This window comes from Brachypodium distachyon, chromosome 1, assembly GCF_000005505.3.
Source record: "Brachypodium distachyon strain Bd21 chromosome 1, Brachypodium_distachyon_v3.0, whole genome shotgun sequence".
In the NCBI taxonomy this organism is placed as follows: Eukaryota; Viridiplantae; Streptophyta; class Magnoliopsida; order Poales; family Poaceae; genus Brachypodium; species Brachypodium distachyon.
This window is the reverse complement of record NC_016131.3, coordinates 239237-264308: the sequence shown is the minus strand read 5'-3', so window position 1 is coordinate 264308 and position 25072 is coordinate 239237. Positions and strand designations below refer to the sequence as shown.

Sequence of the window (25072 nt, the reverse complement as noted above, 5' to 3'; positions counted from 1 at the left end):
GCCATCACAACGGCGATGGAGATCGAGGTGGGCGGCGGCGTGGGGATGAATCTAGGGTTTAGGCGATCAGTTTTGTCCGCGGAAGAGCCGGCCTGGTACCATGTAAAGACCGATTTGATGGAAAGAGACTAGGCAGTGTATTTATATTTAACACTCTCCTCACGTCTAGGCTATTTTAGTCCTTAGTGGGAGTTCGGTGCAGACCGCAGAATCTTTTTTCTTTTGTTTTTAATACTGCATGAGCAGTGTCTTAAACTTGAGACATCTTGGTTCTGATACCATGTGAGATTGCTGCACTAGCCAACTCAACCGAAAAGACCGATCTGATGGAAAAAGACTAGGTAGTGTAGTTATATTTGACACTCTCCCTCACGTCTAGGCTATTTTAGTCCTTAGCGTGGGTTCGGTGCAGGTCACAGAATCCTTTTTTTTAATACTGCGTGAGCAGGGTTTTGAATTTGAGAGCTCTTAGCTCTAATAGATCAAGCAGTCTAGGGCGCCGCCGAGTCTCATCTTCTCGTTCTCATTATATAGGGGCTACACCACAATACATCGATAGGGGGAGAGGAGATATAGCGTCTTGTTACATGATACGTATACCATACTATCTCTAACAGCAACTGCCTCGTTGTCCATGTCATTGGTGACGGCCGCCGAGGGCCGAGGCACACTTCATCGCTATGCACATGCCCTCCAGGAGAAGCTGCGTGCCGTCGAGGATGAGCTGGCTGGAGCTGCGCCAGCGGCGGTCGTGCTACGCTGCTGGCCACGTCCTTGACTCGAAGATGGAACAAGGTGTTCAGCATGAAGACATGGCCGCGGGCCACCAGACGCCGTTCGACGCCTCTCGGTCGAAGGTCCTCCGTCGCCGTCCACGCTGCCGCTGGTGGCCGGAGAATGCTCAGTTAGGGAGGCGTGGGGGACGATGAGCAGTATTGCGGAAAGGATACGTATCAGAGTTGTATTTCCTAATTTTCTTTTGCACGGAAAAATAAGCGCGGGTGGAGAAAAGATGAGGAAGTCGCGGGATGCCTGCCACGTACGCTAGGCGCACGGGCTGGGCGCAGGCAAGCCTCGTCCACCAGCCGCTGTAAGTTTGCCGAGGTGACCCTGTGGTTTGTCGTCCAGAACGGCACCGACGTGCGACGTCACGTGTCAAGAAGCCTGCCTCTCGACGATGACCTGTGGTTTGTCGTCCAGAACGTCACCGACGTCGAGTCCACACGCGTTGCCGTGCCAGCCAATGCGTACGGCGTGGTGCATGAACACGCCTGAGCAGAACGGGCCAATTGCGAGGTCACGGTCCAGCTCGACGGCGACGTCGTGGGCGCCGTGTGGCCGTTCCCGGTGATCTACACCGGCGGCATCAATCCCCTCATCTGGCGCCCCATAACCAGCATTGGCTCCTTCAATCTGCCCACCTACGGCATCGAGCTCACGCCGTTCTTGGGCAAGCTCCTGGACAGCAAGGAACACGAGGTCGGCTTCGCGGTCACCAACGCGCAGAACTCCTGGTACGTGAACGCCAATCTCCACCTCTGGCTCGATCCCAAGGCATCCACGACCGCCGGCGGCCTCATCTCCTACGACGCGCCGAAACTGGCGGGAGGCATCGCCTCGCACTCCTTGGATGGTATCGACGGGGAGTACCGCGCGACGGCGAGCCGCAACATCTCGGCCACGGGTTGGGTGAGCTCCTCCCGCGGCAACATCACCACCACGTTCGCCCAGCGGTTCAGCTTCGCGAACACGAACGTGGTGGGCAAGAACGGGAGCGAGCAGGCGATCAACCAGACGATCGACGCGCACGCCGACGTCGGCGGGGGCGCCGCGAACGCGCAGCAGCTGCACCTCAGGAGGCAGATGGACACGGATTTCCGCGAGTCCGTTTGTCCGTGTCCGTCAAAATGGCCCAAACGGCGTCGCGGACGGGCCAGATGGACACGGCTCACTCAGCCTGCAAAGGCCGTCAATCCTGTGAAAGAAAGAGTACGCCGCCCTCGCGAAGAAACAGCGAGTAGATAGGGCACGCCGCCCCGCCGTTCGCCACCACTGGGCCGGCGTCCCGTCCGCTCGACGCTCGCCGCCTCCACCCGGCCTGCGCCCAGATCGTCGCCGCCCTCCACCCCGCTCATCCTAGTGCCGCCCCTGTATCTTAGTTAGGAGCTCCTCGCTGGTCGCAGAAGCGCGTCGCCAAGCGCCAGCGCCTTGCCGCCGCCCGGTTCCCCGCTTGTCGCCGCCATGTCCCTTTGACGCGTACGCCTTTCGTATCCACCCACGCCGTCTTGGCCTTGGTGCGCTTCCCGTGGCCGCCTGCGGAGCAAGATGTCGAGCACGGTGAAGGTACGGACAGAAGACGCGGCGGTGGAGTGGGGAAAGAGGCCCGGCGTCAGAGGAGGAGAAGAAACCGGCGGTGGAGAAGGACAGGAATTCGAGAAGGGAGGGTGGCGGCATCGGCGCAGGTCTGATTCCCCCTCATTGCAAGCCCGTGCTCTACCACTGTTTCTTTCATTCAGTTGTTGTTCTTTTAGTGATGAAGTGATGCATAGTTCTGCTGTTAGTGTTGATAATGCATAGAATTTGACACGAAATGGTGAGATTAGTACAGGGATGGAAATGGTAGGGAATAGATTGCCAAAAAAATCTTAGATTTCCTGAGATGGTAAGTCGTCGTATGTAGAGGCTGAAATTACATGTTGATTCCCCATTGGCTAATGTGCAGAGTCTGCAAGTTACCTCGACCATGTGTATATGTTGCATGTTAGTATTCCTACAGTGAGATTGAACCATCTGTCTACGGAGTCAAGGCTACTACAATCATCAAAACCAAGAGTTGACTCAAATTAACTTTTGCTAATCTAACAAGTGTTGTGAAAAGCCATTTTTTTCTCGTCAGCTTTTTTTAAGCTCGAGCTTCAGAGTTCCCAGAGTTCAGATTCAACCAACCAACCAAACTCCCGCGCTGCAAATACAATAATCAGATCACAGCCACGACATCTGCAGTAGACAGTACAGTTTAATAGGATGCTTGATAACCAAGAAATGTTAATGGGGTGCTTAAGATTCATACTAGCAGTAGCCTTTTTTATAAACTGTTGTTGCGACTAGTCTTTCTATGTTGCTGTTGGACTGCTGTATGTGCATGTCATTTTACTCTCTGTTTCCACTTACATAGCTAGACAGTACACATAATGTGGAGAATTTGTTTAGCTACAGAAAATAGGTAGGATGGGAAGGAAGATCCTCAGTTCTGTCACTTGAACACTATCTCTCACACTTTTTTATTGACAGGATGTGTATGTACATAACACATATTCTCATTATTAGTATGAACTAACCATTGCAGTTCCTTTAATTGTGTTATTTGTATGATGTAAACATTATTTGTCCATTTGTCCAAGTAACCAAGTGTTTTTTTCCTTGAATGCAGCCTGAGAAGAGCTGCAATGATAAGAAGACCCAGGAGCTCATCGACGCGGAGGTTCCTGTTGATGCAGATGAGCCCCATCTGCCGGGCGACGCTGTTCAGACTCATTTACTGCCTGAGAAGAGTTCCTGTTGATGTTGGCTATGAGATCTTAATTTTGCCTGTGATGCATCTGTCCTACCTTCTGCTCATTATTAGTCTGTAATAATTGATACTTAGCACAGATGCACACTTGCTGGACATTATCGTCGTGATCAAAAGCTTGCACTACATTGTTTTGTGCATACTGAAAATGTTTGATTGTTTGCATGTTCATTCTTGAGCTTTAATGCATGGTTATTCTTCAGTTTGATGCTCAAGGATGCAACACAAGATGCACATTCAGTCAGTACACACTGTAAATAGGATCTGGTGTGCATGTATGACCGTTCTAATCCTCTTTATTATTGTGTAACAACTCACCACAGTAGTACATCAGTACATCAGCTTTATCATTCAGTCAGTACACACTGTTAAAAAGGATATCCATGAATATGCCTCTGCTTATTCCTATTAGTACTCTTTCATGCTAGTGCTCTTTGTTAGTGCACACTTGCTAGTTCTCTCTGCTCATTACCTTTAAAAGTTAGTCGAATTTGCTAGTGCCCTATGGTCATTTAACAAATTATATTTTGTAGCTTTATCAAAGAAGCTGCTGATCAAAGAAGAAGAATCTGTATGATCAAAGAAGCTGATGGTTACTGTAGCTTGATCAAAGAAGTTGATGATTAATGTAGGTTGCATTTAGGTAGCTTCAGTTCAATGAAAGACGATAAGTATGAGTTATGTATATGAACAACTGTACCAAATAATAATTCAGCTACTGCCTAGTGGAGTACTGGTTTATTTGATATGAGATGCCCGAACTATGAATTTTGGGTTTATTTGATATGAGATGCCTGAAGTGTGAATTTTGTCAACCATTTTGTGTATATAAGATGCAGTATGTACTATAAACTGTTGATCAAACTAGCTAGTGGACAGGCGCTAAGCTAGCTAGTGTATACAAGCTACTAATCAAAGAAACTGGCTAGTGTGCATACGCATGCCCGTATTTTCCGGCGGCCGTCACGGATAGCTGAAAGCGATTATACTGGTACTTGTACATGATTTTTCGCCATGTAATTACAATAAGTAGCTCATGTAAACTTGCTTACATGATGAATATGTAACTTTCACATGAATTTTTTCCATGTAAATAAGATAAGTAGGACATGTAACTAGCTATTCCAATGCTACTTTTTACATGATGAATATGCTACTTTTACATGATTTTTCTCCATGTAAAAAGAATAAGTAGCTCACATAAATTCAAGTGTTTCGACTTGTAAGTTTATTTTCATGGTCAGTCACTATGTAATGAGCTTGTCTCTGACAAATTACAACAAGCAAGAGTCTGAAATCTTCATGTTCGTGTTCATTGTTATAAAATTTTATTCAGTCATTACTCTTCTGTTCTGTTTGAAATCACTAGGTTGTTTATCTGATAGTTTTCAGCATCGTGTCTCACGCACGTTACGAGCTCGGACTGCGGGCCCGAGTAACACCTTACTCGTCCACTGGCACCGACTCAAGTCGATAGTTGGTAGCGGCGCCTAGCAGCACATGCCAACTCCCGAGTAACCACAAGGTATATTGACGAACCATATAATGTGTCATATGCAACATTCCTTTTGCATCACGATATGTGTGTCGAGCTCAAGGCGAGTGCTTGTCATCCTTGTGGATAGCTCGAGTCTCTTCTCGTTCCTGTGATACAGATTCCCGAACGGGTTAACACTTAACCCAAGTCGCATGGCCATGCTTTCCGAATCTGATCACTCGAGAGGGCTCAGAGATATCTCTCCGAACAGGAGGAGCAAATCCCATCTTGATCAACCATGACTCGCAGCATGCTTCTCAGCAAACCCGAAAGCTACCTTTATAACCACCCAGTTACGGAGTAGCGTTTGGCAAACCCTAAGTAGGCCGATTCACATCCCAAGCTCATGCGATGACCTCAGGTCTAGGACTGGCATATACATCGTACTTGAGACTAACAAATGACAATCATCTCGTTGTGTCTCAGTGCTGGTCTGTCCGACTCAACAATCTCATTGTCGAGTCCATGCTATCAGTCGGCAACACCTTGCCCTATGACTTGTGAAACATAGTCATCATACTGATTCACATTGCTAGTCTAGATTATGTGTCCGCATAACCTCAATGACTAGGGACCATTAGAACAACATCATAGAATACATAGTCTCACAAACAAATCACGTATTTATTGATACATATCAGTGATGATGTTCAAGGACAATAACAATAACTCATGAATACATAGGAAATAACATCATCACATGATTGCCTCTAGGGCATATCTCCAACAAGTCTCACATTGCTAGTTGAGAGAGAGTTGGAGTGGTATATAAGGTGGGTTGTTCTAGCACTTGTATGTGAGTGAGATAGACAGAGCCCTCGCGCACTCCTCCTCCTCCTCCTCTTCCTCCTCCTCGCCATGCCACGCCACGCCATGGGTTGTGGGATTGAGCCGAGCCGAGCTCCAACCTCTGCAGCCCCTCCTACGCTAACCCTAGCCGCCACACACGAGACACACTTGCGCCTCACCTTCCTATTTCCAGTTCATTGCGCCTCCGCCATCGTCTTCCTCATCCCGTTCATCGTCGTGCACCGGCTGATGGGATAGTAGGCCTCCGGTACCCTGCCTCTCAAGAACCTGTACGGGTGAGGGGCAATTCTTCCTGGACCTCAACGACTTGGGCGACAACACCGCCACAGCCAACACTGCGAAGGATTAGTATATTTGCTATTTATCTAGTCATGATTTATAATTTGTTTATGCGGATTATTTCATATGGTTATTTGCTTATATATTCAACAATCCAAAAACCTGATTATAGGCAAATCAATTCAAGCAGCGTTGCTGCCGCTACTCGACCTCCTCTCTTTGATGGTATGCATTATAAAAGGTGGCGCACGAGAGCAATTCTGTGGTTTCAAAACCTGAAGTGCTATAGCGCCACTGATGCTAGACCTGAGGGTGAGATCTTTGCTGAAGAGCAGGAAAAATTTAAGGAGGTCGACGCCATGTTTAAGGCGGCCTTGTTCAGCATTCTTGGGGACAACATTGTTGACCCGTACATGACTTTTGAGCATGGTAAAGATGCGTGGAAAGCGCTCGAGGCCAAATTTGGGGTCTTGGACACTGGCACTGAACTGTATGTCATGGAGCAATACTATGACTACAGGATGACTGATGAGCGCTCCATTGTTCAGCAAGCTCATGAGATATAGTAGCTCGCCAAAGAACTCGAGCAGTTTAAGTGTACCTTACCGGACAAATTTGTGGCCGGTGGCATTATTGCCAAGCTTCCTCCTTCGTGGAGGAACTTTGCTATTTTTCTGAAACACAAGAGACAAGAGTTTTCCGTTTCAGATCTCATTGGCTCGCTTCATGTGGAAGAGAAGGCGAGAACAAAGGACACACGCGCTCGCAATATTGAGGGAGGTTCTAGTGCCAATGTGGTACAGAAGAAAAACTTCCAATCCCACAAGTTCAAGAATAAGAACAATGGCAAAGGCAAGTTTGATGGCAAGAACAAGGCCTCACACTCAACCAACTTCAAGAAGAAGACCGAGTATCAGAAGAAAGGGAACTGCCACGTTTTTGGCACTCCCGGTCATTGGGCTCCTGATTGCCCTGAACGCCATGATAGGCGTGGAAACAGCGGCAAGCCCGCAAATGTTGTTAGTGGTGGTGATTCTGAGATGAAGGACATTGGGTATGGTATTTCCCCTACTGTCCTTTCAGTATGTAATTCTCCTGGTTGGTGGATAGACACAGGAGCCAATACACATGTATGTTCTGATGTTTCCATGTTTTCTTCTTATCAGGTCACGAGGACTCAGTCCGTGCTGATGGGAAACGGCTCACGTGCTTCTGTTCGTGGTATTGGTACGGTGGATCTGAAGTTACTTCGGGAAAGACCGTCCAGCTGAAGAATGTGCAGCATGTTCCCTCCATCAATAAGAATCTCGTCAGCGGGTCGCTTTTATGTCGAGATGGTTTTAAGTTGGTTTTTCGAGTCCAATAAAGTTGTAATTTCTAAGTGTGAACAATTTGTTGGAAAAGGCTATGTGTGCGGAGGCTTGTTCCGTTTATCTTTGTCAGACTTATGTACTCAAATTATTAATCATGTGTGCAATGATAGTGAGTCCGATATTTGGCATTCATGACTTTGTCATATTAATTTTGGGTACATGACGCGGCTTGCTAATATGGATTTAATTCCGAAATTTACCATTGTCAAGAAATCAGTGTCAAGTATGTGTGCAAGCTAAGCAACCACGCAAGTCTCACAAGACTTCGGAGGTAAGAGACTTGGCACCACTGGAGCTTATACATTCAGATCTTTGTGAAATGAATGGTGAATTGACAAAAGGTGGAAAGAGATACTTCATTACTTTAATTGATGACTCTACTCGATATTGTTATGTGTATCTTCTGAAATCTAAAGATGAAGCTTTTGATCACTTCAAAATCTTTAAAGCTGAAGCAGAAAATCAACTTGATCGAAAGATCAAACGGCTCTGGTCGGATCGTGGTGGAGACTTTTTTTCCAATGAGTTTGATGCTTTTTGTGCGGAACATGGTATTATCCATGAGAGGACGCTTCCCTATTCACCTCAGTCAAATGGGGTGGTCAAACGAAAGAACCATACTCTAACTGATTTGGTTAATGCCATGTTAGATACAACGGGTCTATCCAAGGCATGGTGGGGGGAGGCGATAATGACTATGTGTCATGTCCTAAACCGTGTTCCCACAAAGAACAAAACCAATACTCCATTTGAGGAATGGGAAAGGAAAAGATTGAAACTCTCCTACTTACGAACTTGGGGCTGTTTGGCGAAAGTAAATGTGCCCCCAAGAAGCGCAAGCTTGGACCAAAAACTGTGGACTGTGTTTTTCTCATATATGCTTTTCATAGCATTGGCTATAGATTTTTGCTAGTGAAATCTGAGGTATCTGACATGCATGTTGGTACAATTTTGAACTCGAATGATGCGACTTTCTTTGAGGACATCTTTTCCATGAAAGAAATGTCTAGCTCATCAAATCAGGAGATGCCTAGTTCATCTACTCAGGATTGAATTCCTGGACCTACCATGGCTATAGAACACTTTGATAATCCCGTGGAGGACGACAATGAAGCTCCCAAAAGGAGCAAGAGACAGAGGACTGCGAATTCCTTTGGACATGATTTCATTGTGTACCTCATGGATGACACTCCCACTTCTATTTCAGAAGCCTATGCATCTCTTGATGCTGACTACTGGAAGGAAGCTGTCTGCAGCAAGATGGATTCCATCTTAGCTAATGGAACTTGGGAAATTACTGATCGTCCTTATGGGTGCAAACCTGTAGGATGTAAATGGGTGTTCAAGAAAAAGCTTAGGCCCGATGGTACTATTGAAAAGTACAAGACAAGTCTTGTGGCCAAGGGTTATACCCAAAAAGAAGGGGAAGACTTCTTTGATACATACTCACCTGTTGCCAGACTGACCACGATTCGAGTGCTACTATCCTTGGTTGCCTCACATGGTCTTCTCATTCATCAAATGGACGTTAAGACAGCTTTCCTAAATGGAGAGCTTGAAGAGGAAATTTATATGGATCAGCCTGATGGATTTGTAGTAGATGGTCAAGAAGGAAAGGTGTGTAAGTTATTGAAGTCTTTGTATGGGCTTAAGCAAGCACCTAAGCAGTGGCATGAGAAGTTTGAAAAAACTTTAACCGCTGAAGGCTTTGTTGTAAACGAAGCAGATAAGTCTGTATACTATCACCATGGTGGGGGCGAGGGAGTTATTCTCTGTCTCTATGTTGATGGCATATTGATATTTGGGACCAGCCTTAATGTTATTAAGGAGGTCAAGGAGTTCTTATCTCGTTGCTTTGAGATGAAGGACTTGGGAGTAGCTGATGTGATCTTAAACATCAAGCTGCTGAAGGATGACAATGGTGGGATTACTTTGCTTCAGTCCCACTATGTGGAAAAGATCTTGAGAGTCGCTTCGGGCATAGCGACTGCAAACTTTCTCCAACGCCTTATGATCCTAGTGTGATAATTCAAAAGAATAAAGGAATTGCTAGAGATCAATTGCGATATTCGCAGATTATTGGCTCGCTTATGTATTTAGCCAGCGCCACGAGGCCTGACATCTCTTTTGCTGTAAGTAAACTCAGACGGTTTGTATCTAAACCTGGGGATGTTCATTGGCATGCTCTTGAGAAAGTTTTGTGCTATTTGAAAGGCACCGCGAGCTATGGTGTTCACTATACTGGGTATCCAAGGGTACTTGAGGGATATAGTGATTCAAATTGGATATCTGATGCTGATGAGAGTAAGGCCACAAGTGGTTATCTGTCTACACTTGGAGGTGGCGCTGTTTCCTGAAAGTCTTGCAAGCAGATCATCATTACGAGGTCAACTATGGAAGCAGAACTCACAGCATTAGACACAGCCACTGTTGAAGCAGAGTGGCTTCGTGAGCTCTTGATGGACTTACCTGTGGTTGAGAAACCAATACCCGCTATTCCTATGAACTGTGATAATCAAAATGTGGTCATCAAAGTAAACAGTTCTAAGAATAATATGAAGTCATCAAGGCATGTGAAGAGGAGATTGAAAACTATCAGGAAATTGAGAAACTCCGGAGTTATAGCGTTGGATTATATCCATTCGTCTAGAAATTTGGTAGACCCCTTCACAAAGGGACTATCACGAAATGTGATAGAGAATGCATTGAGGGAGATGGGTATGAGACCCGCACTATGAGTTGCCCACAGTGGTAACCCACTCTATGTGATCGGAGATTCCGTGAATTAGAGCTGGGAGACAAGCAGTTGGTCAGCTGGGAGGAGAGTATATATCCCTATAGCAATTTTACCACTCCGTAAAGATGCAATACTCTCCTAATCTGCATGGCAGGTTGATATTTATCTTAATGTGTTCTAAGTGGCTTATTTTAGCAGAGATGTTGTCCTGCAGAACATCTTTTGAATAACACACCTATATGAGTCTGATTGTTAAACGTCGCAATCTATGAGAGTTGGGTGCTCTCTAGTAAACTCATGAAAGGCCCTGGAGTATGACGTATAAGCTCCAAACCGCGAGGAAGTCTCGCGGCAGCCTAGTATCAGTCTAGGCTTTGTATGAAGCTAGTGCGCAGAAAACTTGTAGTTCAAGGCATAGTCCACTATTCAAGTTGCAATCTAGTGTAATATAAAGCTCTAAGTGAAAGTTCAACTTAACAGTCTCCACGACATACCGGTAGATAGAACAATGTTCTGGAAACTTAATGATGAGATGTGCCAATGAGAGTTTGTGGGGGATTGCTGGAATTTGGGGCATTTGGCCTTTGGCCCATGGCCCATTATCAAATTCTGAAACTCACATGGCCCATTCATAAATCAGTGTGGCTGCACTAGTGGGACTAAAGTTTAGTCCCACATTGCTAGTCGAGAGAGAGTTGGAGTGGTATATAAGGTGGGTTGTTCTAGAACTTGTATGTGAGTGAGATAGAGAGAGCCCTCGCGCACTCCTCCTCCTCGCTCATTCGTTCGTCATGACACGACACGACGTGGGTTGTGGGATTGAGCTGAGCCGAGCTACAACCTGGATCGTGGCTGGGCTGACTCAGACGTGGGCCGCGTCCCACGGCCTTCCCAGCCGCACTACATAAGTACCTGCGCTAACCCTAGTTGCCACACACGAGACACACATGACAACAACAAGACCTCAATGCAAGTTATTTATAAGACTGTTGAAATAACTAGATAAACACCCGTGCTTAGGTACTCCTAAGCATTGTGCCATCTTCGGAGCCCTATCTTAGGCAAATGATATTGTTTACGGAACCAATTCTTTATATTTTTATCTTTCTTATGTTTACTGATCCCTATCTTCGGAGTTTTGCGGCCTGACCCAGGTGCCCAGTGACGATGAGCAGTAAGCTAGGGTTAGCAGACTAGCCTTTTTATAATTTCTATTTTTATTCCTCGCACCCATGCTCTCACTTGTCCCAAGTTGAGCATGCGCGTCCTATCCCATACACCCTACCATGAACTGCTCGCAAGCTGGCCAGCTATTGGGCTGTCCAGTCGGTTCCTACCCCGCCCGACACGACCACTCTCGCTCTCCACATTGCGTCGAACTGAGGGCTTGCTTTCCACGCCGCCCAAAAAGTTTCCACAACTTCCCATGAAATTTGAAAATGCGTCGTGAGAGTTATATTATTTCTCTAGCCCACCTTGGCGAACCGCCGCACCACCTCCATCTCGTCGTAGACTCGCCGCTCGGAGCGCGGCACATGAGGTGTTTCGTGCTGCCATGTTTGCGGGCACACGGAAAAAACGGCATCCGTCACCGCCGGAGTCGCTTGCCTCATCGGGCACAGGGCGAAACCACCTGTTTCCCTTCGCCATGGCAATGAGGCAGAGGTTTTGGTGGTAGTGGTCTAGCTAGGATTTTGACGTGCAAGCTTCCACTGGAGTGGACTAGGGTTGGGAACAAGATGGGGCCTCGGGAGAACGACGGGTCCCATTAAAAGTAGGACCACATGAACCCGCATCTCCTCGTCTCCCTCGGTCACTGAGGTGCAAGCTCGGGAAGATGTAAGAGGACACGCATGCACCTCCGCTGTCCGCGGCATCCACAAAGTCAGCCCAAATTTGGGATGGAAATAGAGGTCAAGCGCACAAAATCGATCGCGATGTCCGTTCGTGGGTTGCCGCTGGGCCTCGTCATTAGATCCCGCGGACCGCAACGGACATATTGACAAAATCTGTCCGTTTGTGGTGGCAAGATGGCCTTACACACTACCGCCGTTTCAATAAATAAGGCTTATATTATTTTGAAAATTCAAATTATGTAAAGTTTGACTAAGTTGTTACAAAAAATATATTAACATGCAAAATACAAAATTAATATCAACGGATACATTATGAAATATATTTTAATCTGGTATCTATTAAATATCATATTTGTTGATAGATTTTTCCTTAAATTTTGGTTAAAATTTATTGGCTTGACTTTTCAAAAAAAGATATAAGCCTTAATTATTGGAACAAATGTACTTCCTTTGTTCACTAATATATGGTGTTTTAGGTTGTTGTAGATTCACCTATTTTGACATGTATCTAGCCTATTTTTATATTGTAGATTAACTCATTATGATGTGTATCTAGTTTATTTTGAAATGTCTAAAACGTCTTATATTTGTGAGCAGTGGGAGTAGTATGTAAACATGAATCTATGAATATACACAATGCGACATTGTATATAGACGAAAATAATTGTTATTCGAGTCTATCTTTTGCCATTAATTTGAGCAACAGCTATAGATGAGTTTATATGCTAAGAGTAATACTATGCACAATGTGTCATTGTCTCGCTTTTTTTTCTTTCTTTTTTGCATATTGGGTTTCATGAGAAGCGCGGAAAGGATTCCCGCCCACCCAAGCCCCTCTGTTCCCGCGCTCCATCTCACCTCTCCTTTCCGCATGCGAGGAGAGACGTGGGCCCTGCATAGCTAGGTGGTGCGTTGCAAGCTGGCTAGGCTAGCTACTGATCACTGATGTGTGGCTTAAAAAAATGTTTCTGATAGAAATGAGAATCAGGTTTTGAACAGCATGTATCCATCCTCCCGCCCGCCCGTGCTCGACCTATCCCATCCCCGCGCCGCCCCAACGGTCGGTTGGAGCGACCGAGCAAGTCTGCAAATCCAATGACCACAATCAAATTACAGTACTTTTAATTTTTAACAAATATCAGTCGATCGAACAAATGATAGAGTAGCAAATTATACCTTTTCATTTTCAGGTTTTTAATTTTGCGTTAATTTTCGTTAACACTACGTCATGCGTGGGACTTGTAGGATCTATTATTTTTCATTTTAGAATCTGAACAAAAGAACTGCCTCCGCATCTTGTAGCCGGTGCCGGGGTTAATCAGTCAAGAGTCAACACTCAACAGCGTGTGTCCACCGGCGTGCATGTTTCGAACACGGCGCTACCATGCCCTAGTCCATCACCACACCTCGACCCGGGCCATCCGCGTGACTAGTGACCAACCGGTTGCACGACGGTTCCAACACCGATTGTCTTGGAATACCGTGACACAGTAAAATTGTGAGCAGCAAGCTATATATTCAAGCACCGATTTACTTCACGGGATGATACGTCTGGATACATATAAAAATAGATCTGGATCGTTGCACCTTGCACGTACGTCTTATAATCGGATATCAAAAGGGTATTACTGTAACATCTCAAAATCTATGTATTTTCAAATTCATGCATTGCATCATATCAGCATGTCAATGTTTCAGTATTAGAAAGGTTTTAATTGTTTCTTGCATAAAAGTGATTTTCTATTTCTAGTTTTGCTAATAGTCAATTAGGCTAAACGCATAAAAAAAATATAGCCATGTGCTTTACTGGACTGGAACAGTGCTCCATTATGTCCAGGAATTGTACCGGTATTTTCACGATTTTTCGTAGTTTATTTACGTCAGTTTTGATACTGAAGCTAATTCAGTAATTAGAAAAGAAAAGGAACAAAAGAATAAAAAAAAGACGAGGCATCGGCCAGCTGCTAGCATCGCACGCCCGCGTCCCTTTAATTTATTTTTTTTACCAATAGCTGGGTCCCATGAAGCATCTTCAACCTTTAGCACCAACTTTTGCTCGCACACGAGAACGACCTGGTGACGGACTCCGCGAAAATCTCACCGATTTTGTTGATGTTTGCCACAGATTTTGGCCCTATAAATACCCCCATAATCCCCTTTATTTTTGCCCCTCTGAAACCCTAATTTTGGTGCCGCTAGGCTGCCCAATTTTTCCGTCGAAGTTGCGCCGCCGCCGCTGCCATTGGAGCTCGATTTGAGCTCGAACTCGAGGTTGCAGAGGACCCCTGCCTACCATCTACTCTTAATTCCTTTCCCTTAATCGACCCTGACGCCTTACCCCGTTTCCCCATTGCGCAGAGCACCAGGCCGCCGGCAATTTGACGCCGGTGCTTCCACGGAGTTCACCGACGTCTGCCACCTCCGTCCGTCCGTAGACATCTCCTGGAGCCCCGCCGAACGACACCGAGACGTCCACCGATTTCTCCGTTGACCACCCCCTTCTCGCCGTCAAGACCGCGCAGCCGAAGACCCGCCGGAACGCCGTCAAGCACCTCCATCTGCACCGTCGCCGGCGTCGTCAACAGTGAGCATCACCAGCGTCAACTCAGGGCCGTCGGATCTGCATCAACGGCACAGATCAGGCCACATGGGCGCACAGTCAGCTCAAGGTCCAAGTCTCCTTGGCGGTCAATGCCGCGTCAGCGGTCAAAGCCAGTTAACAGTTGGTCCGAATTAAAAATAGCAGAAAAGTAGATTAACTTGTAAAACTCATAGAAAATAATCTACGCATCAGTTTTGAGCATACAATATACCGTTGGATTCAGAAAATTGAGAAGAACACTTCAGACATGTTAGTTTACACTTTTACGAAACTTACAAATTTTCAAATTTCAAATAGTGTTTATAGTATTTTTAATATATTTTAAATTCCGTAAATTATTTTAGTATGATTCCAACGCCAAATGTATGATATTGAAATTTCATATCAATTGGTATGCCTGTAAGAATATTTCGAAACTATTTTATTCTTTACGTTTTCCGTTTGAGCTAAAAGGCCTATTTAAAATGGCTATTGAATAAAGTAATGTTTATAAAATGCTTTTAAGTCAATTTTCGTGTCTAGAGCATGCATGCATTATTTTATTATGTGTTTTCTCTGTTTGTGCTCTATGTTTATTTATTGTGATTGTTTTGTCGTTTAGATCGTGTGGAGTGTAACGGGTGTTCTTGCAAGTAGAGTGCGAACGCCAACGGCAAAAAAGGCAAGTGAAACTTTTGATCATAATGACCTATTATGTTTCCTATGAATTTTGATGTTCTTCAGTAGTATATGCATGTGTAGGAATTGTTTATTGTACTAAGCTATGCGGTTGATTGCTTAGCGATGCTAATATTAGACGTGGGTGGAAAATCACGTCATGATTATGTTTAGTTGAAAGGTTAGTTTCGGGTTGACGAAGCAACAAGTTGATGAATTGGCTGGATAGGATGTTGGTGAAGATTTTAGGTCGACTAGCATGGTAAGGGCACTAAGCCTGGAAAATACATAGGAGAACCCGGGTCCAAGCTAACCCTATATTGAAAATAAAATTTAAAATATTTAGAATAAGGTCAAAAAAATTAGAATCATTTTTGGTATCAAAGATGATCATGTATTGTACTCGTATAAGAAAGATTCACCACGAAATAACTTCTCTTGTTTCCTAGGTGAAAAAAACAAACTTGAAGCTCCTATATGCAAGTACTATTCACGCTATATTCGTCATAGATTTGATTTTTTTTGCCTGATGTCAACGTGAATCATTTCTTGGCCAAACAATTTTATACAAGTACAATAATGTAGTATCTATGATTTCCAAATGGATTCGGAATTTTTTGACTTTATTAAAATTTATTATAATTTTTGGAGTATATAGGGTTCGCTGGGACCCGAGTCCCACAAATTCCCGTCCCACTAAGCCTGACTTACTGACATGTATAGGTCAAGTGGCATGGTAAGGGCGTTGGGCCTGACCTACTGACATGTACATGGTTGATTGGAGAGTGGCATGGTAAGGGCGTATAGCCTGACTTACTGACATGTACACTAGTTGATTGGAGAGTGGCATGGTAAGGGTGTAGATCCTAACTTGCTGACATGTACACTGGTGGAATGGAGATTAGCATGGTAAGGGCAATTAGCCTGACCTACTGACATGCATAGTAGTGGAGTTTGAGGATTAGAACTATTAGGGATTAAAAATGGTTTGGAGAAAACTATGAAAGAACAATGATTGCTTTGTGCAAATCAACAGTCAGAACTCTCACCTAGCGAATGAAATTGATTGATTTATTATGACTCTCTAGTGACATTTGTCAATACATTCAATGTATTGGTCATTCGTGGCCTCAACGTTTCATGTTGCAGGTTACTCTGAGGACGAGTGAGGTTTTGTATGTAGGTCGCGAGCTTATAGTCGACATGTTCGCCTGTGGCGTGATGGAGCTCTTGCTTCTATTTGGTTTCTGTTTGAACTATTTTATTTGGGCTAGCTTCAAGCTATGCAAGTTGTAATAAATATGCTCTGGATCATACGTTGTAATAAAGACGCATTTGCTATTCTGTTTATTCATCGAATTGTGTGTGCTAGCAAATAATCCAAAGGACTAGCACTGTAAAGCAAGCACAGAGACTCAACCTTATCAGGTCGGGTCGCTTAAACTACTTACATTTCCAAAAAAAATGAAATTGGGTTAAGAAAAAGTACAAATTGTAATTTTCATTAGATTGAAGTTTTACCTTTTCCTAAACTGATTGACTCGACAAGGAGAAAAAGTCGATTGAGGAATAAACAACAACGGGCCTTTTGTTCTCTGTGTTTCAATATTAATGAGGTAATTGCACCACTAGTACAAGAACTTGTCCATTAGGTGCATTTTCATACAAGAACTTGTAATATGTGTTCCGGTGGTAAAAAACTTGCATCTCATGTGCATTTTCATACAAAACTCTGTGTGGCCGACACCTGGCATGCCACCCTGGATCAGAATGTTTGCAGCGAAGCCTATACAAACGAAGTATTAGCAAATAGGTCCTTAGTTCGGTCAGCTTTTTCTCTTTCGTTTTTCCGCTCGCCGTTGCCCACCTCGGCGCGGCGATGCGGTACTGCCTTGGGCCTGGGGTTCCTCGCTCCAGGTGAGATGGGCGCTGGCTTGAAGGCCGCGAACGCGCGGCGGGCGGCGTGGGTGAGCCTCTGGGTAGAGCGCCTGAGCACCACCATGCTGCTCTGTGCTGCTTCCTGCTTGCGGCGGCCTTCGGGGAGCGGCTGGCGCTCAGCGTACTGGGCGTGGCTGGTCCAGATTCATCATGCAGCGGCTCTGCTGCTACCAGCGGAGTCGCCGCCACCGCAATCTCCAGCACCTGTCGGATTAATTTGGTCGAATGATTCCGTATTTGTCAACAGTTTGTTAAATGGTTCGGTTAATCAGTGCGTGTCATGCGTGCGTTTCACTACTAATTCTGACCCTGTTACAACCTATGCCACCATCTGATTTTAGAAAATGGAAGATATAACCATGTGATTTGATCTGTCTATACCCGTAATTTTTTTTGACATGTTCTATGTACAGGAATCTACAAGAACGATGGCTACCTGATGGTCTCCGGCAATGGGGGTCTTAACCAGATGAGAACAGTAACTTCAGCATGTTAAAATCTCAAAACACTCGCCTCTATTCTTAACAAATTCAGTAAAGGACTGCATTTGCTTTACCCCACAATTTGGGCCATGATTGTTGTTTGAGTCGACCCACGAATTGGGCGCGGGCATAGTATCGGCAGTAGCCAGACTCCATGCGTTCGCCGGAACACCCTCCACCTCGAGGCTGACGAGGACGCCGAGACTGCCGGCGGTAGCGTGCGCCCGCCGCGACCATGGCTTCACCAAGAGGCGGAAGTATGGGCTTTGGATGAAATGCTGGTCTAGCACCATGCGCCGATCCTCCAATGCGGTGAAATAGATGAGCAAGTTCGCCGGCCGATGAACGTGCACCGAGAACACCTCCATTGGCATGTCGAAGATGCCATGAATTGCTTCGGCCACATCCGCGGCAGAGATCTCCATGCGCTCGCCCACGATGACAGCAACCAGAGCGCTCTGGAGTGCCATCTCTGCTTCGTCAACCTCAGCCGTGCGCGGGAAAACACAAGCCGCGCGTGCAGGTCGCCGCCAAGCGCGACCAGCCTAGGCGCCACTTGCGTGTCTGCCCTTCGCCCCAGCGGCAGGGGAGCGACTACAACGCGTTCATCAGGGAGAATTGATTATAACCCCCCTGTTCGTGCGCCTTGGATCTTAAGCCCCTCTCTTCGTCTGCCTCCCTTCTAGCCCCCTCAGCTCAGTCTAGATGTTGCTAATTCCCCCCTTTGGCATACTTAACATATATTTGTCAACGTATAACTAACAAATTAGCACAAGAACAGACAGAACTGCCCTCAGTTTCTACCCGGCAGCAGCAGGCCGGTTCTGCCCATGACTGCTCCGCCTCCACTCTAGCGACCCCCGCTGGCATGCTGCTCATGTACAGGTCGAGCACCAGATCGCCGCCGCTTTGTCCACCAGAAGGGGATCCCCACCCGAATGCCAGCTCCAGATTGAGCAAGTCCTTAGGGTTGGGCGCTCCAGGTCGATGCAGACCTCAGCTCCACCGGTCGCCGCCACGAATCTCTGATCCGACCGGCCGCCGGCCTGCCTCCTGGTCCCACTCGCCCGCCTCCGGGTTGGCACCGCCGCTCCTGGTCGTGAGCACGCGCGCGCCCCAACTCCACTATCCTCTCTCCTCTGTTTTCCTGGTCCAATGAGTACACGCGGGACATGGCCGAGCGAGCGATCCTCCGTCTCGTGACGGACGGGACGAGCAGCAACGAAAAAGAGAAACGAGCGACAAGAAAATAGACGAGGGCAGAGTGGTCATTTTAGAATATAATTAGACTAGTATATTGGATTATTAGCTTAATGAGGAGCTAACAATGCCAAAGGGGGAAATTAGCAACAACTAGTCTGTCAGGTTCACTACTGAGGAGGGCATGGACCATGAGCTGATGGAAGACAGTGGAACTACTCTTCACGCCGGAAGGGAGCGGGCAAGCACGAAGGATGTTCCAGGCCAGACCAACAGATCCAAGCGGCCCACGAAACCCAACCCAAGATACTCCGGATCGGCGTGGACGAAGTGAACGTTATGTAGTGGTTGATGCGTCGGGAAGGGGATTTTATCCAGTTGGATCACGACGGAACGGCTCTGTCTTTATCCTTGTCTTCTTCCTCCAGCCTATCTCAATTCTTCTCTGAGTTTGTAAGGAATCTCGAATTCGTGTGGTAATCAGAGTGAATACGAGAGGAACCTTAACATAGTCCAAACTGAGGGGGTTGAAAGAAAGGCAGACAAAGAAAGGGGCTTAAGATCTTAGTTATTCAATAGTGTAAGCCTGAAGCGCGCCATGCCCATCCTTGTGTCTATGCTGCTCACAGGTGACGGGGAAGCCGGGGCCTCCTCTCCTCTCCATCCCTGGTCTCTCCTCCCTCTCTCCTTCGTTTTCCCGTCATCACTTTTTCTGTCTCGCTCGGTGGGGAACAGCAGGTGCTACCGGCGGTGAGGAACGGCGAGTGCAGCCGCCTCCCTTCCTCTCTCTCCGTCTAGATCCGCATCCCTCTTGCCCACAACACATCTCCTCTTCCTCCCGACCCCATCTCTTCCTCCCGAGCCCCGCTAGGGTTCCCAGCTGCCGCTCCATCCCTCTTCCATAGTAGGGAATTACCGCGAGTTTCCACTGCATCGCGCGTCCGACGAAGCCTCCAGCAGCGACGATGATGACCACCACTTCCTAGATGCTCCAACAGGTTCCAGCTGGTGACCGACCTGGCTTCTCATCCGTTGCATTCTATTCTCCATGAGCCGGTGACCGCTCCGCTGCGCGTCCGACGAAGCCTCCCTGACACTCTGGCTTCTATTCTACTATGTGGTTGCCTACAATTGACGTGTTCAGATTCTAACTCAGATTTGATAGGCCCTGTTTTTCTCACACGGGTGATCAATAGGACTAGGACATGCATACACCGATATTATAGTGTCTGTTGTGTTCTGTCCACTGATTTTATCTTACATGGATATACATATGTGCAGAGCTGCTGCGTACAAACTACAAGCGTTCATTAGGCCAACCAAGGTGGTGCTTTGGGTCTTGCAGACAATTGATTTGATGAATAAATGGGGATATAATCAAGATAGAGCTTCAGATTTGCTCTAATTTTTCCTAACTGCTGGTAAATTTTCTTCTTTGTCGTATATAATCTACTGAAAAAATATTTCAGTTGTTGTATGTACTATTTATGTGATTTACAGTACATCATATATAACTTGATCATAGGACTGCTACACACTACTGTTAAGGAACATATGAACTTGCCTATTAGAAGCTTAACTTTTTTTAACCAACTCTCTCATGATGATGCCATCCAAAAAAAGTTATGTGTAGCATTGATTGTTATACTGCAAGATATATTGTCAATATTTACTTGGTAAACACATGGGATGTTCAGTCATACACATACCCAGTTAAATTTCAGAAATCTGCCTGCGGGGTTCTTAGTGTTACAATTTTATTCAATAACATGATCAAATGGAACATTTAGAACTTAAGGCCTGAGATTAACTTTAGTCTACTGCAGCATGCAAAGAAAACATTCTTTTGATTCCAAAGATAAGTATTTTTATTTATTCTACTGCTATCTATTTTTTTGTGTCTGCCCATTCAGTCCTGATACAACTAAGTTTCTTAATTAATCTATTATATTTGTTGGCATATGTTCAGTCATGGGTCCATGATCTGTACACATGACTTTCAAGAAATTTAATTTAACCATGATGGATTGAGCTATATATATGCTGATTGGTAGTTCTGACACAGACTTGCTTGATTTGGTTCTAGATTGCTGTTGGATTTTAGGTGGAGAACATAAGCATTTCTTTTGTTTCTGATGAAACAAAATCGTGTTGAATGTTTGATGTTTGAATGCTCAAACTGTTATTTCTAATTTTGTTCTAATGGATTTCCCCCCTAATTCTCTTGATCTGTGAATCATGGGATTGTGCGAGCATGTTGCTTCTAATATGCTTCCTAGATGATTAGGAAAAAATGGAATCAAGGAAAAAAATGCTTATTCTGGATGGATGTTGATTGGTGTCTGATACGAGATGCATTTATGATTTATTTTGTGGGAAAAGAACAAAAAAATGTATGGATGTTGTGATTGGTGGAAATTAATATATGGTGTATTTATATTTCTTTATGTGGAAAATAGATGATCATTGCCTGATTAATGATGTGTTCATTGGTATGGTAATAGCAAGGATGATCACCAATGTCAGTGGAATTTTGGAGACGCTGTTGTTTTATCGGGAAGTATCCTTCCAGCATATGACAACCTCAGAGGAGTTACGATATATTATATGTACATACCATTTCAATTAGAAGTTCAGTTTGTTTCAGCAACGTATGATGTATGAGGTCCATGATCGGAACTGTCCAATCTCAATCACCTATACGACATTAGATGTTGTTGCATGTTTACTACGGCAGTGATGGACTGATGGTGAGTTGTAGAGTTCCATTCTATTGTGAAATATATGAAATGTGTTGGTCATATATATATGGCATCATATTTTCAGGTTTTGTTGTATGTTTGTAGAATTGAAGGAGATGTGGTATTCAAATAACATACAATTGTGTATTTTGCATTTTCACTATAGTGGATATTGCGCTTATACTATCTTAAAAAAAATCTGAAGTAAGAAATATGTCATGCCTAAATAGATCAACATCGGTAATGGACTGATGACTAGGATTTAAAATGTTATAGCTAATAGTTCTGGATTAAATTGCTTTTACCAAGTCATTTTTGTCCTGACTGTCTTTACATTTGCTTATTTTCTTCATCCAGCTGTTCGGGATGTGGGAGTGGAGGCGGCGGAGTAAATGAAGGGGTGGAGGGGGAAGGCGGCCACGAGTGGTCTATTGCGCTGTCAACAAGCGAGCCAGACCTGCCTGCCTCGCCAATGACGGCATGTCCACCTACAATCAGAGAGCAGGGTCGACGATCTACCAGACATACTTTTTTTTTCATCCCAACCAGGATCCATGTTGCAACCGTTCTTGTGCATTAGACCACTCCTTTTGGAAGGGTACATAAGGTAGTCTTCCCAACTTGGATCAAGTAACTTATTCTCATACATGATGCATGATGGGTCAAGTAAGTTATTGTATTTTGTTTGCTTATCCATTTATTTCTGTTGTAGGTTTTATGTATATAAATATGCTAATTGATTAATGATGCATGATGCTTCAGATGACTGATAATGGTATGTTGATTAACAATTTATTTGTGTCGAGTATGTGAACTTATTTGTCTCTAGGAAAAAAACGTACGCCTTTCTCTTCATTTACCACAACAGATAGCACTTTTTACCACAAAAAACAGATAGCACTTCCAGTCTAAGAGCATCACCAAAAAACGTGTTATGACCATAGCAACAAAACCATCACGTCTACCACAGTAAAATCAGACGCTATGCAGCTGGCGCAGCGAAGCGGCGCATGTCCGTCTAGTCACATGGAAGGGGGGTTATAATCAATTCTCCCGAACCAGGGTAGGCGCGGCAACCTCCCGTCCATGCTGAGCGGGGAGCAGCGCGGCCACCGTCCGTCCCTGCGTGGTCAACGCCCGGCGAGCAGCGGGCTGGGCGCGCGTGCGCTGCCGCACATCACCTCCTGGGGCTCGCGCGAGCGAGCAGCCGGCTGGTCTTCAGGAGCCTGAGCGCGCGTGGTAGCGTCGGGGCGCGGCCGCGCGTTGCGCTGAACCTGCTGACGCTCGGGAACAGGGGAAGTCCTCGCAGAGTTACCGGCGGAACGTTTCCTCGCCGGTTCGTCACCGCCGGAGTCGGAGGGGGTACTAGGTCGAAGTAGTGAGCACATCAGCTGCTCCCTCGCCATGTGACCCACCTCGCCGCACCGGAGGCACACGGGGCCGGTCAGGCAGTCCTTGACGCGGTGGCCCAGCTCCGCACACAACAGGCAGAGCCCAGGAAAGGCGCGAGCGTCGTGCACTTGGTGGCTCAGGCGTGTCGCTCGGCCGCCCTGCACGCCGGTGAGCGCCTCCTTGTACGAGCGCGGGTACCCGTCAGAATCGGACTCCCTTCCTCCGCGCCAGCGATCCTCGCGGCCGCGTGGGGATCCGTCGGTGCCGAGATCTCCATCGTCAAGGGAAAGGGAAGGGCGTGGAGGGGAAGAGGCCATGAAGAGGGAAGAGGCGGAGGGGGGCACCGCCGCCGGAGTGGCAGGCGGCGAGGGAGGTGGGGGTGGGGGAGCACGCGCCGACACTTTTACAGACACAGAGACTTCGCGCCGCCGTACTTTCTTCGCCGCCAGCTCGTCATCGCAGCTAAGTTAGAGCTTTGTTCGTAAGAGAGAAGAATTGGAGATTTCCTGCTCTAATTCACACATGTGTTATTCTACGAATTGGAATAAACACAGGGGGTTTTCTGCTCAATGTTCTGCGCTGCCCCCCCCCACCCCACCCCACCCCCCCCACCCCCCATTTTCCAGCGTGTAACGCCAAGTGTCAGCTGCACAGCGGTTTTGTATTGAAACTGCACATGAGATGCAAGTTTATGTATTGCGGGAACGCATTTTATAAGTTCTTGTATAAAAATGCACCTCATCGACAAGTTATTGTACTAGTGGTGCAATTAACTCAATATTAATTGATTATATTTTATCAATAATACTCCCTCCATAACGAAGAAATGTCGCATATTTTCTAAATTTAGATGCATCTAAACATTATTTATTATGTATAAAAACATTTGAATTTTGGTAATTCCGTGACATCTTTTTGGGGACGGAAGGAGTACTTTGTTTGTGGGTCATTTGTTGTGATAGGGTCTTTAGGATCCTGATAAAGTAATTACTCATCTCACCGTTACTTAGGATTTTGTTATTGATAGTTATTCACTTGTTTTCGTAATCTGGAGAGCAACAACCACCCTCCCAACCCTCTGGCCAAACACATGACCCCCAAGGTTGGGGGGACCTAGTGGGTGCAATGATCATGCAACCACTAGAACCAACGAAGATCAGAAGGGAGGACGCACGTGCAAGGCGCGCCCTAGGGTTAGTTTTGTTCCCTGCAAGGAGCTCATTTGATTAACTCTACAGGAATTGTTTGCACCGCACGATTCTTAAAAGCACTCTCGAACCTGCATGGGTGAGAATGGCTGTTACCCTCATCACGTGCAAGGAGGGGAAACGCGACGTCGAATTCTTGCGGCGGAAGCTCGCGCGCCTCCCTGAAAAACTAGCAGGGAAAATTTGCAAACGTCATGTGATGTGGGATGAAGGAGAATCAACAATTCATGTTGGTGCAGTGGCAAGGATTCAGCTTGCTCCAGGCAGAAGTCTTGTGTTCGAATCCTCATTCTAGGTTTCTTTATTGTATTTTTCATACCTGCAGCGTAGTATGAGAGCATGACATATCGGACCCACATCCTGCAGCATCCCTCGACCTTAACAAGTTAAAAAAGTTTAACGGAAGGGATAGAAAAAAAAAGGCAATATCACTGGTAAAAAATAAGCAAGATATCACACATTTCTTGTACACATAGGCTGACCTCGGGGACCCACATCCTGATGCGTCCCTCAACCTTAACAAGTTACAAAGTTTAACGAAGGGATCGAAAAAAAAGGGAGATAGCCCGCAATATCACGGGTCAAAAATAAGGGATAACGATAATGAAGACTTCACATGTTTCTTGTACCGAGAGGCTGACCTCGGGGACCCATCGGCCAGCAGCTATGTTTAAGGGAAGGGATTGAAA

General features: G+C 45.9%; 1 protein-coding gene, 2 long non-coding RNA genes and 1 pseudogene across 6 annotated transcripts; 3 read left to right on the top strand and 1 right to left on the bottom strand.

Annotated features, from left to right (window-relative positions):
* Positions 1-1246: 1246 nt before the first annotated feature.
* On the top strand, positions 1247-3888 carry LOC104581335 (annotated as a pseudogene).
* Positions 3889-14201: 10313 nt separating this feature from the next.
* On the top strand, positions 14202-15115 carry LOC112269912. The gene is made up of 2 exons (XR_002962169.1): positions 14202-14434; positions 14522-15115. It is a non-coding gene; the product is annotated as an uncharacterized LOC112269912 (long non-coding RNA).
* Positions 15116-19208: 4093 nt separating this feature from the next.
* On the top strand, positions 19209-22638 carry LOC106866830. Of its 4 annotated transcripts, none has more exons than XR_002963526.1 (3): positions 19211-20227; positions 20324-21792; positions 22141-22578. It is a non-coding gene; the product is annotated as an uncharacterized LOC106866830 (long non-coding RNA). The 4 variants fall into 4 exon arrangements; XR_002963521.1 differs by having other exon boundaries at positions 19219-21792; positions 22141-22390; positions 22496-22638; XR_001407769.2 differs by having other exon boundaries at positions 19234-20463; positions 21547-21792.
* Positions 22639-22913: 275 nt separating this feature from the next.
* On the bottom strand, positions 22914-23492 carry LOC104581921. Its single transcript, XM_010231087.1, has one exon. It carries the CDS (start codon positions 23490-23492, stop codon positions 22914-22916), a length of 579 nt encoding a protein of 192 aa, XP_010229389.1.
* Positions 23493-25072: the final 1580 nt, after the last annotated feature.